At 33.4% G+C, this 25,530-nt stretch overlaps 1 protein-coding gene across 1 annotated transcript in view; it reads left to right on the top strand.

Moving 5' to 3' along the window:
- Window positions 1-25,530, top strand: part of Smp_125440 (putative 4.1 G protein) — a gene marked incomplete at both ends in the record, with an annotated part of 77,886 nt that overhangs the window by 44,577 nt on the left and 7,779 nt on the right. Inside the window, 3 exons of the mRNA XM_018794304.1 lie at window positions 15,416-15,504; window positions 16,205-16,282; window positions 18,015-18,086. Coding sequence (XP_018648730.1) covers window positions 15,416-15,504; window positions 16,205-16,282; window positions 18,015-18,086 — 239 coding nt within the window. The remainder of the gene's footprint in view (window positions 1-15,415; window positions 15,505-16,204; window positions 16,283-18,014; window positions 18,087-25,530) is intronic.

The raw sequence follows: 25,530 nt of genomic DNA, 5'->3' as shown, positions 1-25,530 counted from the left end.
ACTGGACGGCCGTTTTGTCCTATTATGGAACTCCTCAACAGTGCACATCCACGATCCCGCCTCCCGAGATTCGAACCCAGGACCTACCAGTCTCGAGCCAGAGCACTTGACCGCTAGACCACTGAGCCTGCCGGCATCCAACGGTGTTAATGTCTAACCTTAACCAATCCACGAAGTTTAGCGACCAACTTTCATTGTACTGAGGTCGATACCTGTCTCTACCTGACATGGATTAGCTCCACTGGCTACGACTTCTCACTAGAACTCCAGGAATTACCTCATGGAGCTAGTCACTAGTGAGCATATGATCGAGGGTGGGATCGTGGATGCGCGCTGCCACTGAGAAGTCCCACAATAGGACGAAACGGCCATCCAGTGCTTCCAGGTTTTCCATGGTGGTCTACCTTCGATTAACTCATGATCTTAACTATATAATTTATATCAGTTTTCTTGAATGTAACAATTCTCTTAAACTCCTAACTTCTTATTATCTTCCATCATGTTGAATACAATTACTGAACTGTTATATTTCATTCGACTATTGGATCTTAATTGTATTGAGAGAAATGTTATTCGTTTATAATTGCCAATAATTCATGGTTCAGTAGTAAAACCTAATAGAAACAGTACTAAACTTCGTAGTTGAAAGCGTTAGTCAATTGAAGCTAGACCACCAGGGAAAACCTGTAAGCATTGGATGGCCGTTTCTAGCTTCAATTGACTCACGCTTTCAACTATGAGAATACTAAATCTCCATAAAAAAAAGCTCTTCTGAGTACTAAACTTGACAACACTTTGGCACTCAACTATAACAACGTCGTTGGTAACGTTTGAATTATTTCCAACTGTATATAAACACAAGCTTTGTTACAATTAGAAATAAGCCTAGTACAATATACTAAAATTATTATCTCAGTTTACATTGAATACTAACGATGCACTGAAAGATTCTAAAACTTCATTCATATAAAAGTTTAGTGTTAACTACGTATTCACGTAAATTCCTTTTCTTTCTTACTATCATTACCATTAATAGAGATTTATAGAGATTTATAGAGATATTGTAAATTCATAGTTAATATCATGCTTACTTACTTACTTACGCCTGTTACCCCTCGTCGAGGAGCATAGGCCGCTCACCAGCATTCTCCATCCAACTCTGTCCTGAGCCTTCCTTTCCAGTTGCTATTCATCGTTTTCATATCTGCTTCTATTTCCCGAAGTAATGTGTTCTTTGGCCTTCCACTTTTCCGCTTCCCTTCACCATTCCAAGTTAGGGATTGAGTCGTGATGCACATTGGTGATTTCCTTAATGTATGTCCAATCCACTTCCAACGTCTTTTCCTAATTTCCTCTTCAGCTGGAAGCTGGTTTGTCCTCTCCCATAAAACGCTGTTGCTGATAATATCCAGCCAGTAAATGTTGAGTAATTTGCGTACACAACTGTTTATAAATACTTGTACCTTCCTGATGATGGTCGTAGTAGTTCTCCACGTTTCAGCTCCATACAGTAGGACTGTTTTCACGTTCGTATTAAAGATTCTGACCTTGGATCCTGGATCCATGAGATTCCCATCCCACAAGTGCATTTCGTGCTTCTTTGGACAGCATTAGAGCAACTCCCTGAGTGTGTGGAGCATTTTCCCCAGCATCTCTCCCGTACCAGTTTGTGTCCAATGCGTTTCACTGATTCCGAGTACTGCCAAGTTGTATCTCCTCATTTCCATTGCTATTTGGCTGGTCTTTCCTGTCCCCCACATTGTCCGGACGTTCCATGTACCTATAAAGAGTGTTGCTCTGGTTGTTAGAAGGTGCATCGGTCTCGTGACTTCCGAAGAATTTCGGCTCTCATCATGAGACGTCATAATTATTCCTTCGACTCCCAGGGCAGAGTTTAAATGGTTTGAATTATTTTTTCTGGTTAGCGTTTTTTTAGCGAGTTAGCTTTTCTACGGGATGGGGTCGCTAACCCCATACCCAACCCTCCTCCTTTACCCGGGCTTGGGACCGGCAGTAACTCTAGAAGAGCTACAGGCGGAGTTAGTTAATATCATGGGAAGTTCTTAATTAAGAAACCAATGAAAACCAAGAAGCACTAGATAGGGGTTTAGTTCTAGTGTAAGAAATTTTATTTGTGCACATATTGGACCCTGTCATCTCGTATCCGTTATGAATATAATAAAGATAAAAAGGCTGTATGCTACTGGAAGGCTAACATCTACTGGTGCTGTTGTTGCTGGTGTTGTAATATTAACTGCAACTGTTCTAAAGAAATTGACATTTTATTTTGCTCCTAATAATAATAATAATAATAATAACTCCAAAAAACCACCGGCAATTATTATAGCTTATTTATTTCCAAAATCAAGTCACCAATTGTTGTATTTTTTTGCCGAAATCCCCGTGACCAACTGCGGTGTTTATTTGGCGAAATCCCCATCGCCAATTTGTTATGAATTTAATAAAGATAAAAAGGCTGTATACCAACTTGTTGTGATTTGATATCCGGCTTTTAATCACGTAATTATTCACTAATATTAACACTGTGCCAAATCAATGACATTCATCCAGTATGAGCAGTCTAACGTCCTTATTGACTCCTTGTCCGCCTAGCCCTTCCAATTGAGTCTCAAAACATCAATTGCGGCTTCTGTTATGTGAATCATTTATTTCAAGCATACTCTGTTTATATACCAGACAGACAGACCACATCACACCATAAAATAGAAAATAATATTTGTACAAAAGCAAGCTAAATGTAGCTGTGAAAGTGGGAGACAGTAATCTATAAACTGAGTATAATTTAGGAACAGTAAATCGTCAAATAATAATCTAAAGGTCAAAATGAAGCTTATAATAAGATGAATATAAATATACACAATCTCATTACTCAATAATTAAACAATAAGAATATATATAGAGCAATATTCCATTAATAGGTCTTGGGAGTTACCCGTACTTTTGTCTTCGCTAAGATATAACAGTATTGAACAAAGGAGCTTTAGCCTTGTGCATGAACGTTTAACCTCTAGGCCACTAAGCCGGGATCCAATGCTATTATCGTATTATCGTCTTTCATTGACTGAGGTGAATAACTGTCCCATACCCAACTAAATTGAACTTCACTGGCCACAGTATCTCAGTGATTGTGAGGTCAATCATTCGCATGTAATATCAAACGTCTTGGGTTTGATCAGTGGTGGTGGAGTTGTTGCTGCTCACTGCTGAAGAGTTCTACACAAGAAAGAAATGGCTGTTCAGTCCTTCTAGGTTTTTAATGGTGGTCTATCTAAGATCAGTTTGTGTTTTTAACTATGAAAAATTCTATAATATTTACAAAACATTCCACTAGTTCATAGTTACTGGTTACAAGTAATGTTATTTCACTATAACAGAAAACGATTTTGTGGACCTACATTGATTTCTGTATATAAACTAAATCTTTTTGTTTAGATTTTTGCATCCAAATTACATTGTAATGGTGATTTCATATAAAATACTCAAGCTGATTGCATAACATGTAATGTACTTACGCAATATCCATATATGTAAAATGTGATACAGATATAACTTTTCCAGTTCTGTATATTTATTCATGAAATAATCAATCCCGTAAATAGTTATAATGATTTCAAGACTATAATTATATACTATTTATAATATTTATATAGTACTTGGTCTAAGTGTAGTGCACAATCAGACACGTCGATTCAAATGGAGACTTATAGAAACGGAATGTAAGAAAGATAAAATCCCACCTAAAATTGATTAGATTAGAATTTCGATGATACAAGCATGGTATTGAGATGAGAAAATCGGGAAAGCTAATCACAAAAATGCAAACATGTAAACAAAAATGAATTAAAATAATCCAGCTCTAATTTACCATTTAACCCACCTCCTAGTGTAGTAAAAAAGAACACGAGTAGGGGACAATCGAATGTATTTAAACACAAATTACAGACTATCTCACTAAATTCTGATAACCATACAGTAATCGGTTAAGGGCTTCGGCTCGAGACTGGTAGGTCCTGGGTTCGAATCTCGCTCGCGAGAGCGGGTTCGTGGATGCGCACTGCTGAGGAGTCCCATAATAGGACGAAACGACCGTCCAGTGCTTCCAGGTTTTCGATGGTGGTCTAGCTTCAATTGACTCATGATTTCAACTTTGAAAAATACTGAAATCTCCACAAACCCCCTTCTAAACATACAGTAAATAGTTATATTTGCAATCAATTGTCTCAATCTTGACTGTTCCTTTTGCAAATATCAGTCTGTCTTCTCTGATTTCAGTATTAATGCATTTCCGTATCGATTGCGCTTCATTCCTGTTCTTTCCTTATTGATCTTCTGACAAAATACATTCTGTCTGACCATCACCATATACTACTTATCTGGATATAAGTAGACCACACCACATAAGAAACGTAATTTATGAAGTTAAAAAAAGCATTCAACAAAAAACTTTATTTCGTACAACTATATAATGCATGGAGAAATTCGAATTTCTCCGCATGTGGTTTACAGCTTGTCCCAAAGTTTGTGCTAATGATGTCGTTCAGAAGGACGACGAAAGCTCGACGACCAAATCATCCAGCTCAGAGAACAAAACTCCATTGGTAAACTGTTTAACAGTTGATTTTATGAAAGAATCATATTTATTACAATATATTATTAGATATCAAGTCGAAAGTTCATGTTATTTGGCATGTTAAAACTATAAATTTCATTCTATAAACGAATTGCTAGATAAGGTTTAAGGTTATATCAAGCATTTACTATATCAACATTTAACATTTATATATTTCATAGATTTTAAGTCGCAAACCTAACTTTATTACATCATTACTAAAAATCTAGAAGTAATATACGATCATTTATTCCTAGTAGCGGTGAGCATCCACAACCTTCCACCACAGGGAATGGGACCTAGGACAATCAGTTTCTTGTGTGTTAAAGCTTAGTCTCTAGACTAATAAGCTGGGATCCAACTGTATTAATTATTTTGGTAGAGTTTTGTTTACTGATCTGGATGTTTTGGTCGTTAAGCTTTTATTGTTCCTATGGAAAACATCATATGGACAAACTTCACGTAGAAGTTAAGTGTTCCAATTTCTCCACATATGATTCACAGCCTATCCTATCAACCTCGATCTTAGCTGGCTATTATTGATCTGTAACATGCCATTATCTGCCTCTTTATTTTGATTGTATCTCTGTTCGATATGATTCTTGATCCTATATTTGTCCATCATTGATTGATAGATTGAGTCAATTTCGATGTGTTTAATGATTGCCAATTAACGTGAGTGTCAACCCTCTACAAATTCTCTGATCTTTTTAGTATTCTCTCTATCCAGGCTTTGAAATCCACCTGAGCTACAAATTTCCTCCAGCATCCCAAAGAAATAATCATATTTTTATCAGTTTTTTGTTATATGTTATATGTTATATGATGATGATACCATTTGAAGTTAAAAGTTCACAGTTGACAACCAAAAACAACTCGAATCATAGTTGAATCTTAACCTAAAAAGGTTTTACTTAAATGGGATTATATCATACACAGAACAAATTAAATTTTAATCACATATATTTATTAGGGAATTATAAATTCCGATCGATTACCATGATCCAAATTTATCTTCTAGTATAGTGAGGTTCATGAAGGGATACTTTCAAAATCTTAAATCAAATGGAAGATCAGTGATTCAATTCAGGAACGATCAGGAAGATAATAAAGTTAATATTTGTCACTAAGATAAATTGATTGAAGATCAATCCCTTTATTCAAAGCATTCACTGTAATCATGATCACTCTTTCATCAATTGTTATTCATTCCATCCGAATCAGAATAGTTAGACTAATAACATAGATATACATAAAGTTGAATTATTTGAAACATACTAAGTATTATTTCGATCATTCAGGCGAATCAACAAGGGGATCCAATAAGTATATGGATTAGAAAGTATATCCAGAGATTATTGATCTACAATTCTTTATATCATTTGATTTATATCGAACAGATATGTATTCAAACATCAAATACTTTAGAAACAAGTTATATTCATACAAGTTTCGCTGATAGTTTCCTACAAATTGATAGAGTCACATAAAGTATTGTTGTATACACTCTTTATTTAGTTAATTAACATAATATTGACATATATTCCAGAAATTACTTTATATTATTTCTTATAAAAATTATCTAGTGTAACTAAATTACTTAGTATTAATTGTTTGAATCTTCCCGTTGATGTTCAGAACTGCAACTGGTCAGTCTTTAATTGGCATATGTGCATACAGTGCATATTGCTTCGATATAGCCTTATTTCACAAGCATTGTAAGCAAAGATGGATAGTGACTAGCAGTAAACATCAACTCTGAGATGCAGGTATATTCAGCTAACGAGTCCGAAATAGGACGGAATGCGCGTCCTGGATGCCACTGCTAGCCACTATCCATCTTTGCTTATTTATTGTAACGTTTCTATTAGTGGATTCATATGAAAGTTTCTTTAAATAATGTTGATATGTATAATGGACTATTGAGTACTAACCAATGTCATATTTATCTGTTTCTCTAAGTGCTGTTGACCGAATTCTATCGATTACGTAACAATATGACCATTGCTCTAAGTGAATTAATTTTCCATGCATTGTTTTGAAATATCAAGTGGTTGAAGACCATAGACAAGAAACCCTACTTGATCTAGATTTCATGCTAGTTGGGACTAAACAACAAGGCTTACCTGTAATCATGCGGGAAATGATTTTCCCTGGTTGATTCAAACTTGTTTCATTCAGCTTCATTGTCTGGGAAATAATCAATAAACTTTTCAGCAATATAAAACCTAACTCCAGCCGTCTAACATTTCAATTGTTACATACTTAATTTTGAAAAAAAATCACTCGATTATAATTCGATTCTACTGCTAAATAGAGTATTTTTTTAATTATCGGCTTTGTATAGTTACAATAATGAATGATTTGAAAAAAAAAGTGTCCTTTACCTGAATATAATCATGAATGAATTAGAGTACCTACCTAATTAAAGTACAATAACTACAATTCATTTGGAAAATAAATTGTTCATGAAAATTTGTTCCAAATAGAGTCATTAATTTTTGAAAAGATGAAAAAAAAACAACTATCGAATTACAATTTCAAACAAGTAAACCTTTTATATAAACTTGAAATCATGAGTCAATTGAAGATAGACCACCATGGAAAACCTGAAAGCACTGGATGACCGTTTCGTCCTATTATGGGACTCCTCAGTGGCAGTGCTCATTCACGATCCCACCTCACAATATTCTAATTCAGGACTTACCAGCTTCGCGCCGGAGTAATTAACCGATAGACCACTGAGCCGGCATCCAATGGTGTTAATGTCTAATTTCAACCAATTCACGAAGTTGAGCAACCATTTCATCAATGTCTACAGTGAGTTGATATCTCCCAACAGACCTGGTTGAGCTTCACTGGTTACTGCTTCTCACTAGAACTTAAACCTTTTGTTAGAATAAACTGTACTGAGATATAACTAGAGGTTAATATTTTGTTGCAATAATCATCATCTGGAACTCTACTGCTTTTTCATAACAGAACTGTTAGTAAACATGTATCTTAAAACTGTTTTACCTAAGTTAACTTCATAGATTTTTATGAAAGGAAGTAAAGCCTTAAAAATACTGAACAACGTATACTATTCACAAAAAAAGTCATTTTTGTAAGGCTCCAAGTATTTATGCTCTGGTTTCTGTGTAATTTGGGCTTCACAGATAACCTAGCCCTTCTCTCTCATACACACGAACAAATACAGATGAGAACAGCAAATTTAGCAGCAGCCTCTGCATCAATAGGCCTCAACATACACAATGGAAAAAGCAAGATTCTCAAATACAACACGAAGAACACCAACCCAGTCACACTTGATGGCGAAACACTGGAAGAGGTGGAAACATTCAAGTACCTCGGAAGCATCACTGATAAACAAGGAGGATCGGATGCAAATGTAAAGGCTAAGATTGACAAACCAAGGGCAGCATTTCCACAATTAAAGAACATATGGAACTGAAAACAACTTTCAACTAATTTCAAAGTGAGAATTTTCGATATGAATGTCAAGATAGTCCTATTGTATTGAGCTGAAACGTGGAGAACTACTAAATCTGTCGTCACGAAGGTACAAGTATTTATAAACAGTTGTTTACGCAAATTACTCAACATTCACTGACCGGATACTATCAACAACAGTGAATTATCGATCAGAGCAATGATACACAAAAGCCGTATGAGCAGTCTTGAGTATTTATCAGTCCTGCTTTCTGCCTAGCCCAACCAGTTAAGTCCAGAACACCAACAACAGCCTCTGCAATATTAATAATTATTCTCAAACATACTGTAGTTTATATACCAAACAAACAAACCACATTGTACCATAAAATAGAAAATAACATTTGTACAAGATTTAGCCAAAAGGGGCTGTGAATAGGGGGAACAGTAATCAATAAACTAAGGATAACTCTGGAATGGTAAATTGTACACTAATAGTTCATAAGTCAAAATAAAGCTTATGATAAGAGGAACATGAATATGAATAGTTAAGTTACTTACCAATTATACAATAGGAAATGAACATATCACATTGGTCCATAAATAACCCTCAAAAGTTACCATTCATAAATCTCCACGGGATATAACAGTTAGTATATTAGTTTTCATATCTACTAGCCCAGTTGGAAACTTATTTAAAATAGGCAATCACATATGTTTAGAAAAGAAATAAAATAACGAGTATACCTTTTTTTAATTTCTGCACCAAATTTTTCGTTAATCATCCTTAGTTTAAGCTGCAAACATACGATCAATATTTCTTTATTCAGTGTTTTAACATTTCTATATCAATGGGCAAAATCAGCTCTAATCAAATGTTTGTCAATTGCATTACATACATTTTATTACTATCAGTCATTTTCAGTATTTGTATAGTAAAACAGTGCTAAATGTTGAAATTTACTTAGTATTGTTTGTTTGGATCTTCCCATTGATGTTTTTTTAGGACTACAACTGGTCAGTCCCTAATTGGCCATATGTGCATACTGTGCGTATTGCCTTGATATAGCCTAAATTCACAAGCATGGTAAGCAAAGATGGATAGTGGCTAGCAGTGGAATCGAGGACGCGCGTTTCGTCCTATTTGAGACTCGTCAGCTGGATGCTAGATGTTGATCCATAAATGTTTTTTTTTTAAATAAAGGAGCAAATATGTTGTCAGTTTGTCAGTCAACAAGTGTCGAAATAACATTCTAAGTTAATTCAGATGTTTCATAAGAGCTGATGTTGTCTCTCAGATAAATAAAAGTTCTAACCTGCTTATCCATTCTATAAATATATCTACTGATCAGTATCAACAATCAAGTATCCTAATGACTACACTAGACCCTAACAAAGTGAAATTTTCGTGATGTTCAAGAAAATAACATGAGAAACCTAGTTAGATGTTTTGTAAGTAGATTTAGGAAGATATACTTAAACGATACCGTAAACAAGAAACTAGAGCTTAATCATAATATCTTGAATGAAGTAGGTTATTTATAAGGTTTTCTGAAAAAAAACACGTGTTTATAGTGAGTAGGAAAATAGCGACATCAACGGTTGGTAGGAAACCTTTGTTCCTAAAGCTACAATTCACAGGGACTGTAGCTGAAGAGTTATTTTGAAATTGACTGACCTAGGCAATAAAGAGAACTAAATTAATCAGTTAAAACTATAAATAATCATATGCAAATAGCAGCATCATATTTTTTACTCTGCAAAGGCTGAGTCTCAATAAACAGTATTTTTGATATAATATCCTTTCCATTTACCGGTTTGTCTATACAAGTTTGTTAACGTAATTTCAAACGTGTGTGAACTTTTTTCTGTCATTCATTTACTCTGAAGAAGTGGCTTACACTAAGTTACAAAACGTCACAAATCCACTTTTTCTACTCATTGAGATATAACAAAAAAAATATATATTTATTATCAATGAAGAAAACATTTAATGCAGTTAACCACTGTCTATTGTTTTCCAGCTGACGTCAAAGGATAAGTTACTTCGTTTTTTGACTTCCATGAATATCTACGAGTTCACTGCTCCTGTGAAAAATGCTATATTGAGCGTACAACCAAAGAGTTAGTGAACACCTGCCTTCGTAGTTAGGAAGTGTTATAATCAAAACAATATGCAGCTCCATTCTATCCTACTTGATCGATAGCGACCACGTAGTAGAAAGAAAGAAGTCATTTAGAGTAATTTATCATAAACCTACAATCTTTCTTTCTGAGATTCAATCTCGTCTTTGGCTAACAACTAGAGTTAATAGCCCGTCTTTGTGTCCATAAGAAATTTGTAACACTCTTAGGTTTCCTTTGGTCAAATAGGTACTAAAAAAAATGATTTTCTTTATTATTATTTTCCATACTCTTTAATCGTTTATTTTGCTTCACGCACTTTTTCCAAATAGATATGGTTCACTGTCCAACTATCTGAACACTTTTTATTGCTCAAATTTATAATCATTAATGAATGCTATTCCAGTGTCTATTTTTCCAAACCATTGACCTATTTCCTATTGTGAAACATTGATTCAAGTACTTATTATTCTTACCGCAATTAGTGCATACTAGTACACACACACACTAAACAAAAAGTATTCGGCTCAGTGGTCTATCAGTTAAGTGCTCACGCACGAGACTGGTAGGTCCTGGGTTCGAATCTCGTGAGGCAGGATCGTGGACGTGCACTACCGAGGAGTCCTACAATAGGACGAAACGGCCGTCCAGTGCTTCCAGGTTTTCCATGATGGTCTATCTTCAATTGACTCATGATTTCAACCATAGATAAAAAAGTATCCATCATAATATTCAATGTTCAACTTATTAACCATTCATTATAATTGTTTTAACATTGATAACAACCAAAATAGTTGTATTATTATTATTTTTTGTCTTTTGTTTACATTTCTAGGATCGTAAAGGCAATCACTTTTATATGGGCTTAAATCATGAAGGTGTTATTACGTATAGAGGAAGTAGAAAAGCACATGTTTTTAGTTGGTAAGATGTTTCTTAATGATTTAAACAAATTTTATAGTTAGTGATAGATATATATGAAGATAGTGTGTAGGTACCTCTTTACCACGAACACATCTTAAAGCTAAATTAAGCATAGATGATGATATTCAACAGTAGTGGTGAGACAATAAATTATGGACGACACTAGGGTGACCTCGAGAGTGTCCACATAATAACTAGGATCAAATGAAGGTTATAAACCTGTGTGAAGAGTTCGAATTATGATTTACAGTTTATGGTTAAATTTAGGAATTATACTTAGGATTCTCATCACGAACTGACATCAGCTATAATTCCGAAACTTTATTTATCCAAATGAATGAATGGGTTGATTTCGCGCCAAAATCCGATGCCTGTTATCTTATACCTGATTGGTTCGTCCATAAATTATAGTCTCGCCTAGGATACCTTTAAGTTTTGATCAAGTTTGTTTACTCAAACTTATCACCATGTCTAAATCATCAAATTGGTTAATGCATAAAGTAAGTGTAATACTCTGTTTGTTCCTCTCTTGTCTAGTCATTACTGTATATTGAAATCTAATATAAAATCTTATGTATCATGAAGCTCGCTGGTCATTTTAAACGCTTTAGTTAATCAGTAGTATAGTTTAATAACTATGTAAAAAGTGTCATGGATTATTTCTGAAATCATTGAATAGATTAATGATTATCATATAGAACTGTCAGGTTTTGAACTGTGTGTGTTGTGTTTCTACCCGAAGTTCGTGCTGATGATGTCGTTCAGAAGGACGATGAAAGCTTCACGACCAAACTATCCAGCTCAGAGAACAAAAATCCATCAAAATCATCCCCTCGAGCTACAAATCTTCTCCACCATCTCAAAGTGATATTAGCGTAGTGTGCTCATTTCAACTTTTGAATGATTTATAAAAGACTGTTGTGAAGTATTTGGCTAAATTGGCTAAAGTTCAAGTTAGTAAACGACTACTGACAAATGTTCATTCTAGATTTTAGAAAATGATGATATTTTTCTAATCAGTTTTACTATTCAACAGTCCTCTACACATAGAACTGCACGTACTGCTTCATGTGTGAATATAAAAACAACAGTATTACAAAGAACAAACATGAAATATTCATCTATTTAGTTTTACGGTTTCGAATTGTGTCTTGTTGTTAATGAAAGAACTGACCAGTCACTTTTTGTATATGCAAATCCTGAATAGACTGTCTTGATCATACCATATATATACGAGTTGTTTAGTAAATTTCAATAGTAGCTCTCAGTTAGATCCATTGATTGCATTTCATTCCATTTCTAGTTATAATTACTTGGAAATGTTTCTTATAAGGTGTTGATAAATTAAGACAATTTGCTTTAGTGAATCTGTAAACTTATCTAAATCATACTCAAATGGTTCGGAAGCCGAGGATTGTGCTAAATCAACGTAAATATACTTTTATTTCGTGTTATCCTTTCATAGATTGATTGTCATAGCGTTTAAGTAAATTAAACAGTTACAACTATAAATAATCATAAGCAAAGAACAGTATAAACAGTCTTTTTGACATAGAATGTCCTTTACATTTACCGATTTATCTATATAGAAGATTGGTAACATAATTTAAAACACAGGATATACTAGTCTGATTACTGTTCTTGAGATAGAAACCTAGTGAGCTTCAGAGCTTCTTTGATCTTCCTTGAGTTCATCGGGAGGCTTACCCACGGGTGTCCAGGTGTTGAGGCAATTGAGAGTAGTTGACAGTATTCGCCGACTTAGGTTTCATCCTAATTGGCATTCGTCACTGATGAGTACCTGTTGAATTCAACAACGGGTTGTCCAGCTTGACAATCTGTCACATTATTATTAGGCTATAGGGTCCACCATTAATCTGAGGTATTTATCATCAATTGATCACTGGATTTTGACCAATGTTATGTTTAACTCGTTCCACAGAAAGTATTAGCTCTCTGAAGAATGAAAGTATGCCTTACTGGTGGGTGACAAGTAGCACGAAACCGAGATCATCTACGGTTTCAAGTCAACTATTTCCAACTAACTAACGTCTAAATATAGAGCTCAAGATTTTAAGCTAATTAGATTACTGAACATTTTGGAGCCTGATCTACAGAAATTAGTCAGTACTTAAAAACATTAATAAAAATGGTATCGGTCCCTAATAAGTGTCTGGTCAGTTATAGATCTCCAGCTATCAGATCAAACAAATGATTCTTTAAAACTGGAAATATTTTTTTAAACCAGAAAACAATATGCCATCTATCTATCTGTGAGGATGGTCCACAGGTAAAGTCGAGGAAGCTCTAAGAAGCCTGGAAGGAGCCGGACATATTCCATCCAATCAGCTTTTGGAAAAATATTCTAGAATCACTACGTGTAGCTTCCCTATTGGACAATGATGATAACCCCCTGTGTGCAGATTAGATAACTATAATGATGATTTCGTTTCTACTGAAATCTATAAATACCTGAAAATTTTGTACCATAATCGACACTGTTTTGGAATAACATTCCTTCTACTTATCTTCTGTCTTCTAATTTATGACTTGGGAGGGTTCTGGCGTTTGAGTGCTCAAGTATTACGCGACTGACTAAGTAATCTAAGTTCGCGATATAACACTATCATATAATTTTAACTATTAAATTATACAGAAAATACTTTTAAACATGATTCTGCTTTATATAGTCGGTACTTACACACATTACAATTTAACCAACGTTTTATTGTCTTATCATGTTTTGTTTAATCAAACAGTATCCCCATTCACTGACGTTTTACCTGTTCTATTCATTTATAAATTATCTATAGGCAAAAAATCAATAAAATAAGTTATGAAGGGAAGTTATTTATCATACAAGTAGAATGGGAACAGGTATGTTTGATATAATGAAACATGATTTTCTCATTTCATTGTTTCCTTAAGCCAATTGATATTTCATTTAACAATGGATATTTTTGGATAATGATATCGTTTATTGATTTAAGCACTTTGAAATTGTTACCTAAAAGTATATTATTTAAGTATTTTGGACAACCACAGTCAAACATGTCGGCTCAGTGGTTTGAAGATTGAGGATTCGCTGCTAGATCTGACTATCCTGATGCCTCGATATTCTCATTAGGTTCCAGGCATTATAAAAACAGATAGATGGTAGCTAGTCAGAGAGAGAGACTGGTCAATTCCAGTCCTAGATGTCAATGGGAAGATTACAACAACTAGCATATATGAATCAAAACCAAAATTCACCCATTGTATGAGTTACTGGTTATTTGAACTCAGTAGATAAGGAAATAACGCGATGGCATTTGAAGCGAACAGTACTGGCTTTGAGTTCTTGAGTGAACATCAACTCTAGGATGCAGGTATATCTAGTTGATGAGTCTAAAATAGAATCAAATGCGAGTCCCTGATTCTATCTCTAGACTCCATCCATTTCTGCTCATAATACATGTGAATGAAGTTGATATCGAAGCGATCTGCACAGAATGTACATATACTGATAAGAGATTGAACAATTGCAGTCGTAAGCTTCAATCTAAAGATTTAAACAACCAATTAAAAAAAAACAGTTGAATACATCATATGATGATAGCTCAGTGGTCTAAAGATTAAGCACTCGCTGACCTGACTGTCCTAAGTTAGATCACTTTTGATTGTGTTGTGATTACACACTGTTGGAGGGTCTCATTGTTGGATTATATAGCTGTCCAGTGTTTCCTAGTTTTTGCTGGTTAGTTATTAATATAATTTATGTTTCAAATAAAATAAAAATTCATTTCTAGTAATTGAACAACTGAGTTAGCTAAAACTTTAGTAAATGGCAGAATGAATTAGGGACGATGTTCTCTAATGGTACAACTGATAAATTATTTATTATATTCAGTTTTAAAGAATTTAATAGTAGAGCGAAAAGACTATCCTAATTTTTAGCAATGAGGTACCTAATATATGTTCATAGTTATAAAAGTGTTGAGCTAGACATCTTCCCAAGGTTATTCTAGAATGTACGTCAGTAGATTACTCATTTGGACAGAGATTTTCCAAGTAAAATTAAAAATTCATATCATGAGTTTTTGTTGTTGGGATAACAGGACAAGCGCTAGATATCATGGATGGAAATATTCAGAGATTAAGTAATCTAAGCTTCAGAAAGTATTTGGTGCTTCAATGACAAACCGACAATTTATAACCTTATCATTTTTCTATTTATCATGATAATTTAATTATCAAATAGTTGAGATGTTTATCAATTTCACTTTTAACATGATTTTAATTTGGACAATTTAATTGACTTTAAAGCGTCGACATACGCTTGGTTTTAAATGTCCAACTCCGGAATCAGCTGAAGCATTATGGAAATGGGCAGTTGATCGTCAATGCTTTTTCACGTAAGTGAAATATATTTGAATTTTGAATATTTTTTTATAAGTAATTGAGTATTTGTTGTATGTACGATTTTCGATCTAGGGGTTAAGAGTCCGTGTGTGAGATCACAGACCCTGGGTTCGATTTCCAGATAGAGCGTCATGAATAGGTACCTCTGAGCAGTTCCATACCGTAACTAAAGGGACGTTCATTTCTTATTGGTCTCCGTTGGTTGTCTAATTTAGGTCTGTTCATATTCTTAATAATATTCAACATTTTCTACAACACTACACTGTTAGCTTCTATTGTTTCCATTCATTGATCATCAATAGATGTTTGTCACCATTTTAAAACGTTAACTTTACAAAGGCAACGTATAATTCATGGTCATCAAAGTGTTGAGTCAAATGTTTCATATTACCTAGCCTTTGTTATAATAGGTTAATTTGTAAGGTATTTTACTATTTATTAAATTATTTACGCCACACAACTAGTCGTGATTAGGTGAGTTGACTAAGAAGTAATTGTTAGGTAACCTATTAACAACTTTTCAAAATGGAATGCTTCATAGGTTTATTTATCTTGAAATTAGTTAAGCATCAAGTAGTCAACTAGACTTTTATATATATCTCAGCTGTTACTTCATAAAGTTTTCCTGCTTTAAATAAAACTTATCCATCACATTATCTGTAAACATTTTTTCATAAAATTTATTCCATTTAGCTTAAATCGATCTGTCGATGCTAAAGAATCCAAGGCTAATGGTGGTCTATTTAAACGTCGTCAATTTTATACTTTTACGTAAGATTCAACTTTCTTCATTTAAATATTATATAATAATATTCTGTATTTTAACTGTATGAAAAAGTTGTCAATGAGCTTTATTTCTACATAATTTTGAGTTTATTATAACACCACTACGTGATGTCAGTAGAAGTTTTAAATCATCAAAACATTTCGGCAGATCTTATCACTTATCAAAGGATATTTATGAAGAACAGTCCAGAGATGATACGTGTCTGTCATTGATGTTTTTCAGGTAACATTATTATAGATCAATCATTATAGGTCTTGATTTGGATTGGTTAACTTCAAACGGTAAAATACTTGATCTATATATGTTTAGTTAAAAACTATTTAATTGAGTTTAAGTCATTCAACAGCACTTTGAGATGTTAACATGTTTTACATATCACATATTAATATCTTACATCTTTATATGGTGAAGCATGTCTAATCATCGTATTGATCTAATGGTTTAGAAAATATACGTTCAAATATGACACACCTCTTCATCATGAACCCCATTAAGAAAATTTTAAACAAGAATCAATAAGATTCACTTAGAATTGTTTGTTTGAATCTTTTCATGGATGTTGAGGACTGCAACTGGTCAGTCTCTTATTGGCATATGTGCATACTGTGCGTATCGTCTCGATATTGCCATAATTCACAAGCATCAGGACTCAGTAGCTGAGTGGATAAAGCAATGGCGTTAGAAGTGAAAGGTAATGAGTTCGAGTTTCAGAGTGAACATGAAGTCTGTGATGCAGGTATATCCAGCTGACGAGTCCCAAATAGGATGAAACGTGCGTCCTGAATTCCACTGCTAACAACTATTCATCATTGCATATAAAGAATCAATAAGATTTTGAAGAAATCAAAATCTGTTTATTTAGTAACCTTTGTTTATATTTTAATCTAAGTTGATTAATACTGATCGTTACTGCTACCCTCACATGGTAGGCAGCCTCATCATTATAATAACTCAATTGAGTGATATTGATTGGAAAACTTGTTCTTATAGGTTCTATCAACTAAGCAACAGATCGGTCAGGAAACACTATGACATTAATCGCTACACATCGTGCAAGCTTTATGATTAACTGAAGGACTGATCTAAGTTCGTTAATAGATTAAAATAAGTCAATTCTGTATATGAGCCTATTCTACATAATAGAATAAACTTCACTATCCAGCTAATACTACACTTCACATTTTAATTATTTATTACGTAACCAATTCAACTGGAATATACTGTTCTCTTTTACAGTACACATTGTTAGCAAATCAATACATTTCTTTCAACAAAAAAAACTATTACAACATAGTTATCATAATATAAAATAGGCCTTATAATTATTCCTATTTTATCAATTCCTTTAATACTTTATCCTATCACAGTTTATTGTCATTAGGGAAGAATAAACTATATTACATTATGTCTCCAAATTATGAGACAAAAATTTAGAAAAACAAAAGACAATATACTTTCTCTTGGTAACCATAGTAACTGACAAAATAATACACACATACATACAGAAATAAATATGATGTACCATTTTCACAAGTTTTTTTTTTTGCTTATATCATCAATATATACAACAGTAGTAACAATAGTAACGTTTGTTTGGTAACATGCTTCACCTTTCATTATACGGAGGTATATACACATATATATTACTTTTATCTGTTTTGTTGTTGTTGTTATTGTTGTTTTGTTTTTGTTTTTTTCTCTGTACAAAATCTCTAGGGGAAGATGCCAAAAAGAGTTAATGCAGCTTAATTCTAGTATGCCTGCTATACCTCAGCCTAGTGTCTCAAGGTAAGTCATAGTAATAGTATTAGTATTAGTAGTAGTCATTAGTAGTATTGATAATAATAATAATGAATGTTTTATTACAACTATGAAGAAACTAACAATATTGAATTGTATCTATTTATTAAGCACATCTATCAAAATAGTGATATATATATGTATACATATACGTTCATCATTCATAAATAATTCAATACTACTGAATTCTAATTACAAATATAAATGACTATATAATATAGAGAAACAAATGGGGGGAGGGGGAAAGAATATGTTTATTCAGGGAGATTTTATCGTTTTGATAATTATACATATATATTACTTACTTACTTACTTACTTAAACCTGTTACCTTTTGTATAGAAGCATAGACCTCCCACCAGAATTCTCTATCGAACTTAATAAGTAAAGACTTATTTATTATGACAATATGATCAGTCTCCTAGCTTCATTTTCAATATGTATAGAATGAAATTGATTAAATAGTTGCATTATTATTATTATTATAACTGTTACCTAGTAATATTGTGCTTCGAAATCTAATCACTAAAGGTATTTATTAATAAGGACAAATATTGATACAGAATAATATAAATTCATTATATTTCGTGGTTTCTCATCATTAGCCGCTTACAACCAAATTTGTATTAGAATTTTAGCATTGGGGTAATAAATAGTGTGGAACAATTGACATAATTGAATGTGAAGGATTGGAACAACAAAAGGTTATCAATGTTAACTATATATATGTGCAAGGAAAGGTCAGGGGTTATTAGGTATTAGAATGAAGGAAGCATAAAGGGTGGGTGGTGTAAAAGTTGAGTGGAGTTCCAAGACAGATAAGATCAAATATGTGATAATCTTAGAGGTAATGAAAGAGTCATGGAATTACGTAATTATTGAATAGAATTTGGAGAGTTCACATAATTTAAGAGAGACAAGTGAGCGGAAATGTGTGAGAGAAAGGGTGGTTTAAGAATTGGATAATTGAAGTGGAATATAATAAAAACGTAATATTAAACAAATTAAAACTAATGTCAAAAAATCTAAAACCAAACCAAAAAATGGATTACCAGAGTAGTAATAAGTTTATCACTGTCTCACAATTGATTGATCACTGAGTGGTGACCAATGTCATGCGTGTCAAGACCTTCTTAGTGCTGATCGAATGCTATCGATCAAGTTGCAATGTGGCCACTAGTCTAGGTGACTCGACACTGCGTGCACTATGTTGAGATAAGATGGTAGTTAGAGGTGGTCAACAGGAACCCCTGGACCCGGGTTTCATGCTACTTGGCACTTGTCAGCATGGTGTACCTGTAATCTTGAGGGAACTGGTGCTCCCTGACCGATTCGATCCCGTGTCACTCAGCTTCACAGTCAGAGACGTTACCACTGAGCTATTACTGTCTCTTTTTGAATACGTAGATCCGGTCTAAGTTTTTTTTTATCGCGATCGCTTCAGCGAACCGGAGAGCAGTCGTATTTCTTTGTTTGCTAATGATTTTATGCTTCCTTCATTCTAATACCTAATAACCCCTGACCTTTCCTTGCACATATATATAGTTAACATTGATAACCTTTTGTTGTTCCAATCCTTCACATTCAATTATGTCAATTGTTCCACACTATTTATTACCCCAATGCTAAAATTCTAATACAAATTTGGTTGTAAGCAGCTGATGATTAGAGACCACGAAATATAATGAATTTATATTATTCGGAATCAATATTTATTGTCTTTACTTAAATTCATAAAGGGAACTAATTGTATGCAATATTAATAAGAAATTGATGATATCTCTTTGTGATATTGTAATAAACCACTAAGCCGACATCCAACGGTGTTAATGTCTAACTTCAACCAATCCACGATTTTGAGCAACCGTTCACCAATTGTCTTCAGTGAGTTGATATCTCTACAACAGACTTGGTAGAACTCCACTGGTCACTGCTTCTCACTAGAACTCCAGGAAATATATCTTGAAGTCAGTCACTAGTGAGCATATGATTATAGATCAGAAGGGGTTTTTGTGGAGAATCTCGCGAATGCGGGATCGTGGATGCGCACTGCTGAGGAGTCCCATAATAGGACGAAACGATCGTCCACTGCCTCTAGGTTTTTGATGGTGGTCTATCTTCAATTGACTCATGATCTCAACTATATCAAATTGCTAAAATCTCCACAAATCCTCTTCTGATAAAAAAGCAATTTATTGTTGAAATGATGTGGTAAATAATCTTGATGATTTAAAGCCACTCAAGTAAATTTTTACTAAAAGCTATCAGAATTTGTTTAATTAGCAATTTAAAACTATTAGTAGCGAACAAACAACTGATTAATTTATTTTCGTATTGATTGTTTGAATTTCCCCACTGATATTTGTGAGTGCAACTGATCAGTCACTTATTGGTATATGTGCATCCTGTACTAATTGCCCGGATATTGAATTATGTCATAACCATTATAATTAGAGATGGATAGGTTCGAGTCTCAGAGTGAACACGAAGTCTGGGGTGCAGGTACATTCAGTTGACGAGTCTCAAATATGATGAAACACGCGTCCTGAACTTGACTGTTAGCCACCATCTATCACTGTTTATAAACAACTATTTATTTAAAATAAACTTTCAAACCGTTAACCATATTAATCGTTTCAAGTTGTTACATCATGTCAGCATAGTAAGATGAGATTATGAAAACAAATCTCAAAGTAGTAGAAGTAATATCAATATTAGTAAAATCTAAGAGGCTAGAAAGAATGGATAAATCTGTGTCATTACAACAGATTATAAACCAAGTGAACTAAAATCGCCAACTATTTATTATGTTAAACATTCAGAACTCAGACAGGTAGTTCAAACCTATTAATTGTCAGTAACTTGATACATTGATGTTGTGTTTTAGTTTGACGGACTCTACATTTCTTACAATCTACCCTAATAATATTGAAGATCCTTCTAGATAGTTAATGATGATGTATACATAGCATATATACCTTATCAGTTTATATATCCATTTTGTTTCTAAATACTAATACGTTTCCTTTATGTATTAAGCCTCTAATTTACTGGATACAAATACTGTACAAGCTTCATGTTAGAACTTTATTCATATTTGTTAAAATCAATTAAAATTGATTTTTAATCCAACAGAATATTTACTTGTCTGATGAAAAATTGTAGATGCGCACTGTTGAGGAGTCCGAAAATAGGACAAAACGACCATCCAGTGCTTCCAGGTTTTCCATGGTGATGTAACTTCAATTGATTCATGATCCTAACTGTTAAAATTACTAAAATATCCGCAAAACTTCTTCTAAAAATTATTTAGCCAGTCAATTTACAAAAACCTAACTAAGTAATCTATGTATTGAGATGATCGTACTACTATTGTAGTGAACAAGAACACGGGTGCGGACAATCGAATGTATTTAATCACAAATTACAGACAATCTCACTAAATTCAGATAACCATACAGTACACAGATAATTTGCAAAATAACTATCGGTTGTCTCAATCTTGAGTATTTCATCTGCAAATATCAGTCCGTCTTCTCTGATTTCATTGTTAATACATTTTCATATAGACTGTTCTTCATTCCTGTTCGTTCCTTATCGATCTTCTGCCAAAATACATTCTATGTCTGAGCACGATTAATAATTAACAGTAATCAGTATTGTTTGACTGAGTATCAAATAATATGACATGCGATATCATTAATTAGACAGTTACGGTTGTCAGCAAAAATCAGACACGTCGATTCAAAGGGAGACTTATGGAAACGGAATGTAAGAAAGATAAAATCTCACCTAAAATTGATTAGATTAGAATTTCGATGATACAAGCATGGTATTGGGATGAGAAAATCGGGAAAGCTAATCACAAAAATGCAAACATATAAACAAAAATGAATTAAAATAATCCAGCTATAATTTACCATTTAACCCACCTCCTAGTGTAGTAAAAAAGAACACGAGTAGGGGACAATCGAATGTATTTAAACACAAATTACAGACTATCTCACTAAATTCTGATAACCATACAGTAAACAGATAATTTGCAAAGTAACAATCAATTGTCTCGATCATGACTGTTCCTTCTGCAAATATCAGTTCATCTTCTGTGATTTCATTGTTCATACATTTACATACCGATTGCGCTTCATTCCTGTTCGTTCCTTATCGGTCTTCTTCCAAAATACATTCTATGTTTAACCATCATCATATACTACTTATATAGATATAAGTAGACCACACCACACTACTACTACTACTACTAATAATAATAATAATAATAACAGTAGTAATCATAATAGGAAACTTTCCGAAAAAAAACAACAAATGACTGTAATTTATTGATTCATTAATAGTTTATTTTTTTAAAACAACAACTTTCTATTCATAATCATTAGTTAATGACCACACCCAAAATGTTTAATTCATTACCTATTCTATCATTTACTCTAGTTATTATTATTATTATTGATCTGCTTATTCGTTTCTTTTTTCTTTCACAAAAAAAAGAAAAAAACTTTTTTTATTGAGTTGCCAAGGAGTTTTTCCTTTCTCAATATATTATTTATCATGAATAATAACTTCAATTAAGGTTATCAATAACTAATATCATTTTAATGGAGTCATTTTTTATATGAATGAAGAGTAAACTGTTAGAGAACTAAAAAAATGTATTTAAACAAGTTTATGATGAAAGATGAATAGTGGCTAGTAGTGGTGTAATCTAGTTTGACGTGTGTTTCGTCCTATTTGGGACACGTTAGCTGGATGTACCTACATCTCAAACCTGTTGATGTTCATTCTGGAACTTGAACCCAGTACCTTTTCATTCAAACGCTATTGCGTTATCCACTTAGCTAGTGAGTCGTGATAGCCACTTGTTTGTGCAATGGGGTGAAGTTTAAATTCACTTAGTATTGTTTGTTTGAATCTTCACGAAGTTGAGCAACCATTTCACCAATGTCTTCAGTGAGTTGATATCAACCAACAGACCTGGTTGAATTCTACTGGTTACTGCTTCTCACTAGAACTCCAGAAAATACCTTATGGAGCCAGTCCAGTACTTCCAGGTTTTCCATGGTGGTCTAGCTTCAATTGAATAATGATTTCAACTATATATAAAACTATTGTATTAGTTAAAGAAAGCTTGAAGACAACGAAGTTGATAGTTGTTAGAAATTGCATTTTCTTCACTCAACTATAAACAGTCCTTATTTCTCTAGTGTTATCAATAAGTGTTATGCTATCTATCTATCTATCTATCCACACACTTATCTATTTATCTCTCTATATAAATGTATATTCTTAGTATCCTCATCTAAGAGATTAAAACACTATAAATAAAATAGTACATTAGGGCATATCACATATCTTATTGCTTTATTCTCAGATAAATTGGATAACTAAATTAAACTACAACCCATATGCTGCATTGAATTCAATAAATTTTAATTCATGTAAATCAAATCATTTTAAGCCATAAAAAGTCTTCTTCATTTTTTGTTTACCTCCTCTCTGTACAGAAAAATTATGTTTTTCTCATGTTTTCTCTTTATTATTTTTATTGATCAGAAGTAGAAGTTTATTGAATTTGGCCAAGTAAGTTTTAGAATGATTTATAACAGATTTATACGATTATAAAAAGTTAAAAGCCTATTATTTGAGTAAAGATGAAGTGTTTACTAGTGTGACACCCTTTACCTGTTTGTTCATTAGTCTATGCAGAGTGAGAGTGCTGTATCTATCTAGTTTATAGCCTTGATATGATGAATTACTTAGAACATTCTTGAAATTTGTAAAGCTCAATTTTGAGTTATATGACTAAAAGGTCTAGATGCTAGAACGAAGATACTTTTCCAACACTGATATATAACCTGACAGACTGAGAAGGGTAGAGAACAGAATATTCAACTAATCCTGTATGACCGATACATTCTTGATTCAACTAACTGAGGGAAAATCACACAAGAATAAATGAATGACTAACATGGCTGCATAATACAAACAAGGTTAAATCATTGTAATTTGAAATAGAAGAGAGTACGATAGTCATGTATACATTTAAGAAAATCTTTTGATTCGTAGAATAAAGCAAAGATAAAACTAAATATCAGAAGGGGTTTTGTGGAGATTTAGTATTTTCATAGTTGAAAGCCTGAGTCGATTGAAGCTAGACCACCATGGAAAACCTGGAAGCACTGGACGGTCGTTTCGTCCTATTATGGGACTCCTCAGTAATGCTTCCAGGCTCTCCATGGTGGTCTAGCTTCGATTGACTCACACTTTCAACTATGATAAAACTAAATGTTAACCCTTAACAGATTTTGAATTAAGCGAGACAATATCGCTGAAGATACCTTTCGTGGTTTCGTTATTTCTCTTTGTATATCAGTTTGGTTATTGAATATGTTGTTAGTAATAAACTATAAGCCTCCTTTTTAAATAATGGAAGTTCGTATTGATACCTTAATGTCAGTATTAGGTATAAAGTTCATTCTAATCGACTTACTTTGCAATAGACAGTCAACTTTCATTTACCAGTAAAATAAAAGGACAAACGTAATCAAGCAGATGAATTATTCCATGGTCAGTGATATGAATATAGTAGTGGGGAGTTTATTATTGTATATATGAAATCAGGTTTAACTCTTGTACTTGAATCATTGAGTAGTAATTGTTGTTATGTTTATCTAATTCTTTAGTGCTGATAGAATTCTATCGGATAATTTATAATATGGCCATTAGTCTAATTGACTTGACACTATGTTGTGGTATGAGATAATTGGAGGTAGTCGGCAAAAAAAACCCTTCTTGACCAACGCTACATACCAGTTGGTACACCTCAGAATTTAAGACGAGCAGTATTAAGTATACTGATTTAAAGTTTAAATCTGAGTGACATGTGTTTAAACTCATCATTTTCAGAGAACTACAAGTACTTCATGAGAATGATTGGCACGTAGTATCAAATCCAAATGGAAGAGTGTTTCCTGCCGTTCACCTTCAGTCATTCAACGTCCTTTAGATTTTAGTAACTCCTAACAAACTTTTTATTGATATCTCCATATTTATCTTTACCAACGATTACATGCATGGTGTTGACAAAACATCATTCGATAGATTTATTATTGATATCTACCTCCTGTTGACACTATTTAAGTGGAACTAGGAAGAATGATACAGTTAGCTATCTTTTGATGATAGGATAATATCAGCTAATAAGCCTGTTACCCCTCGTAGAAGAGCACAGGCCGCCCATCAGCATTCACATCTGCTTCCGATTCCCAACGTAATGTGTTCTTAGACCTTCCTCTTTTCGGTTTACGTTTACCATTCTAAGGGCTTTCCTAGTGATGCAGTTTGGTGATTTCCGTGATGTATGTTCTATCCACTTCAAAAGTCATGTTCTAATTTCCTCTTCAACTGGAAGCTGGTTT

The sequence above is a fragment of the Schistosoma mansoni genome, chromosome 1, assembly GCF_000237925.1.
Source record: "Schistosoma mansoni strain Puerto Rico chromosome 1, complete genome".
NCBI lineage: Eukaryota > Metazoa > Platyhelminthes > Trematoda > Strigeidida > Schistosomatidae > Schistosoma > Schistosoma mansoni.
The sequence above is the reverse complement of the archived record's forward strand: the minus strand, read 5'-3'. Positions and strand labels throughout refer to the sequence as shown.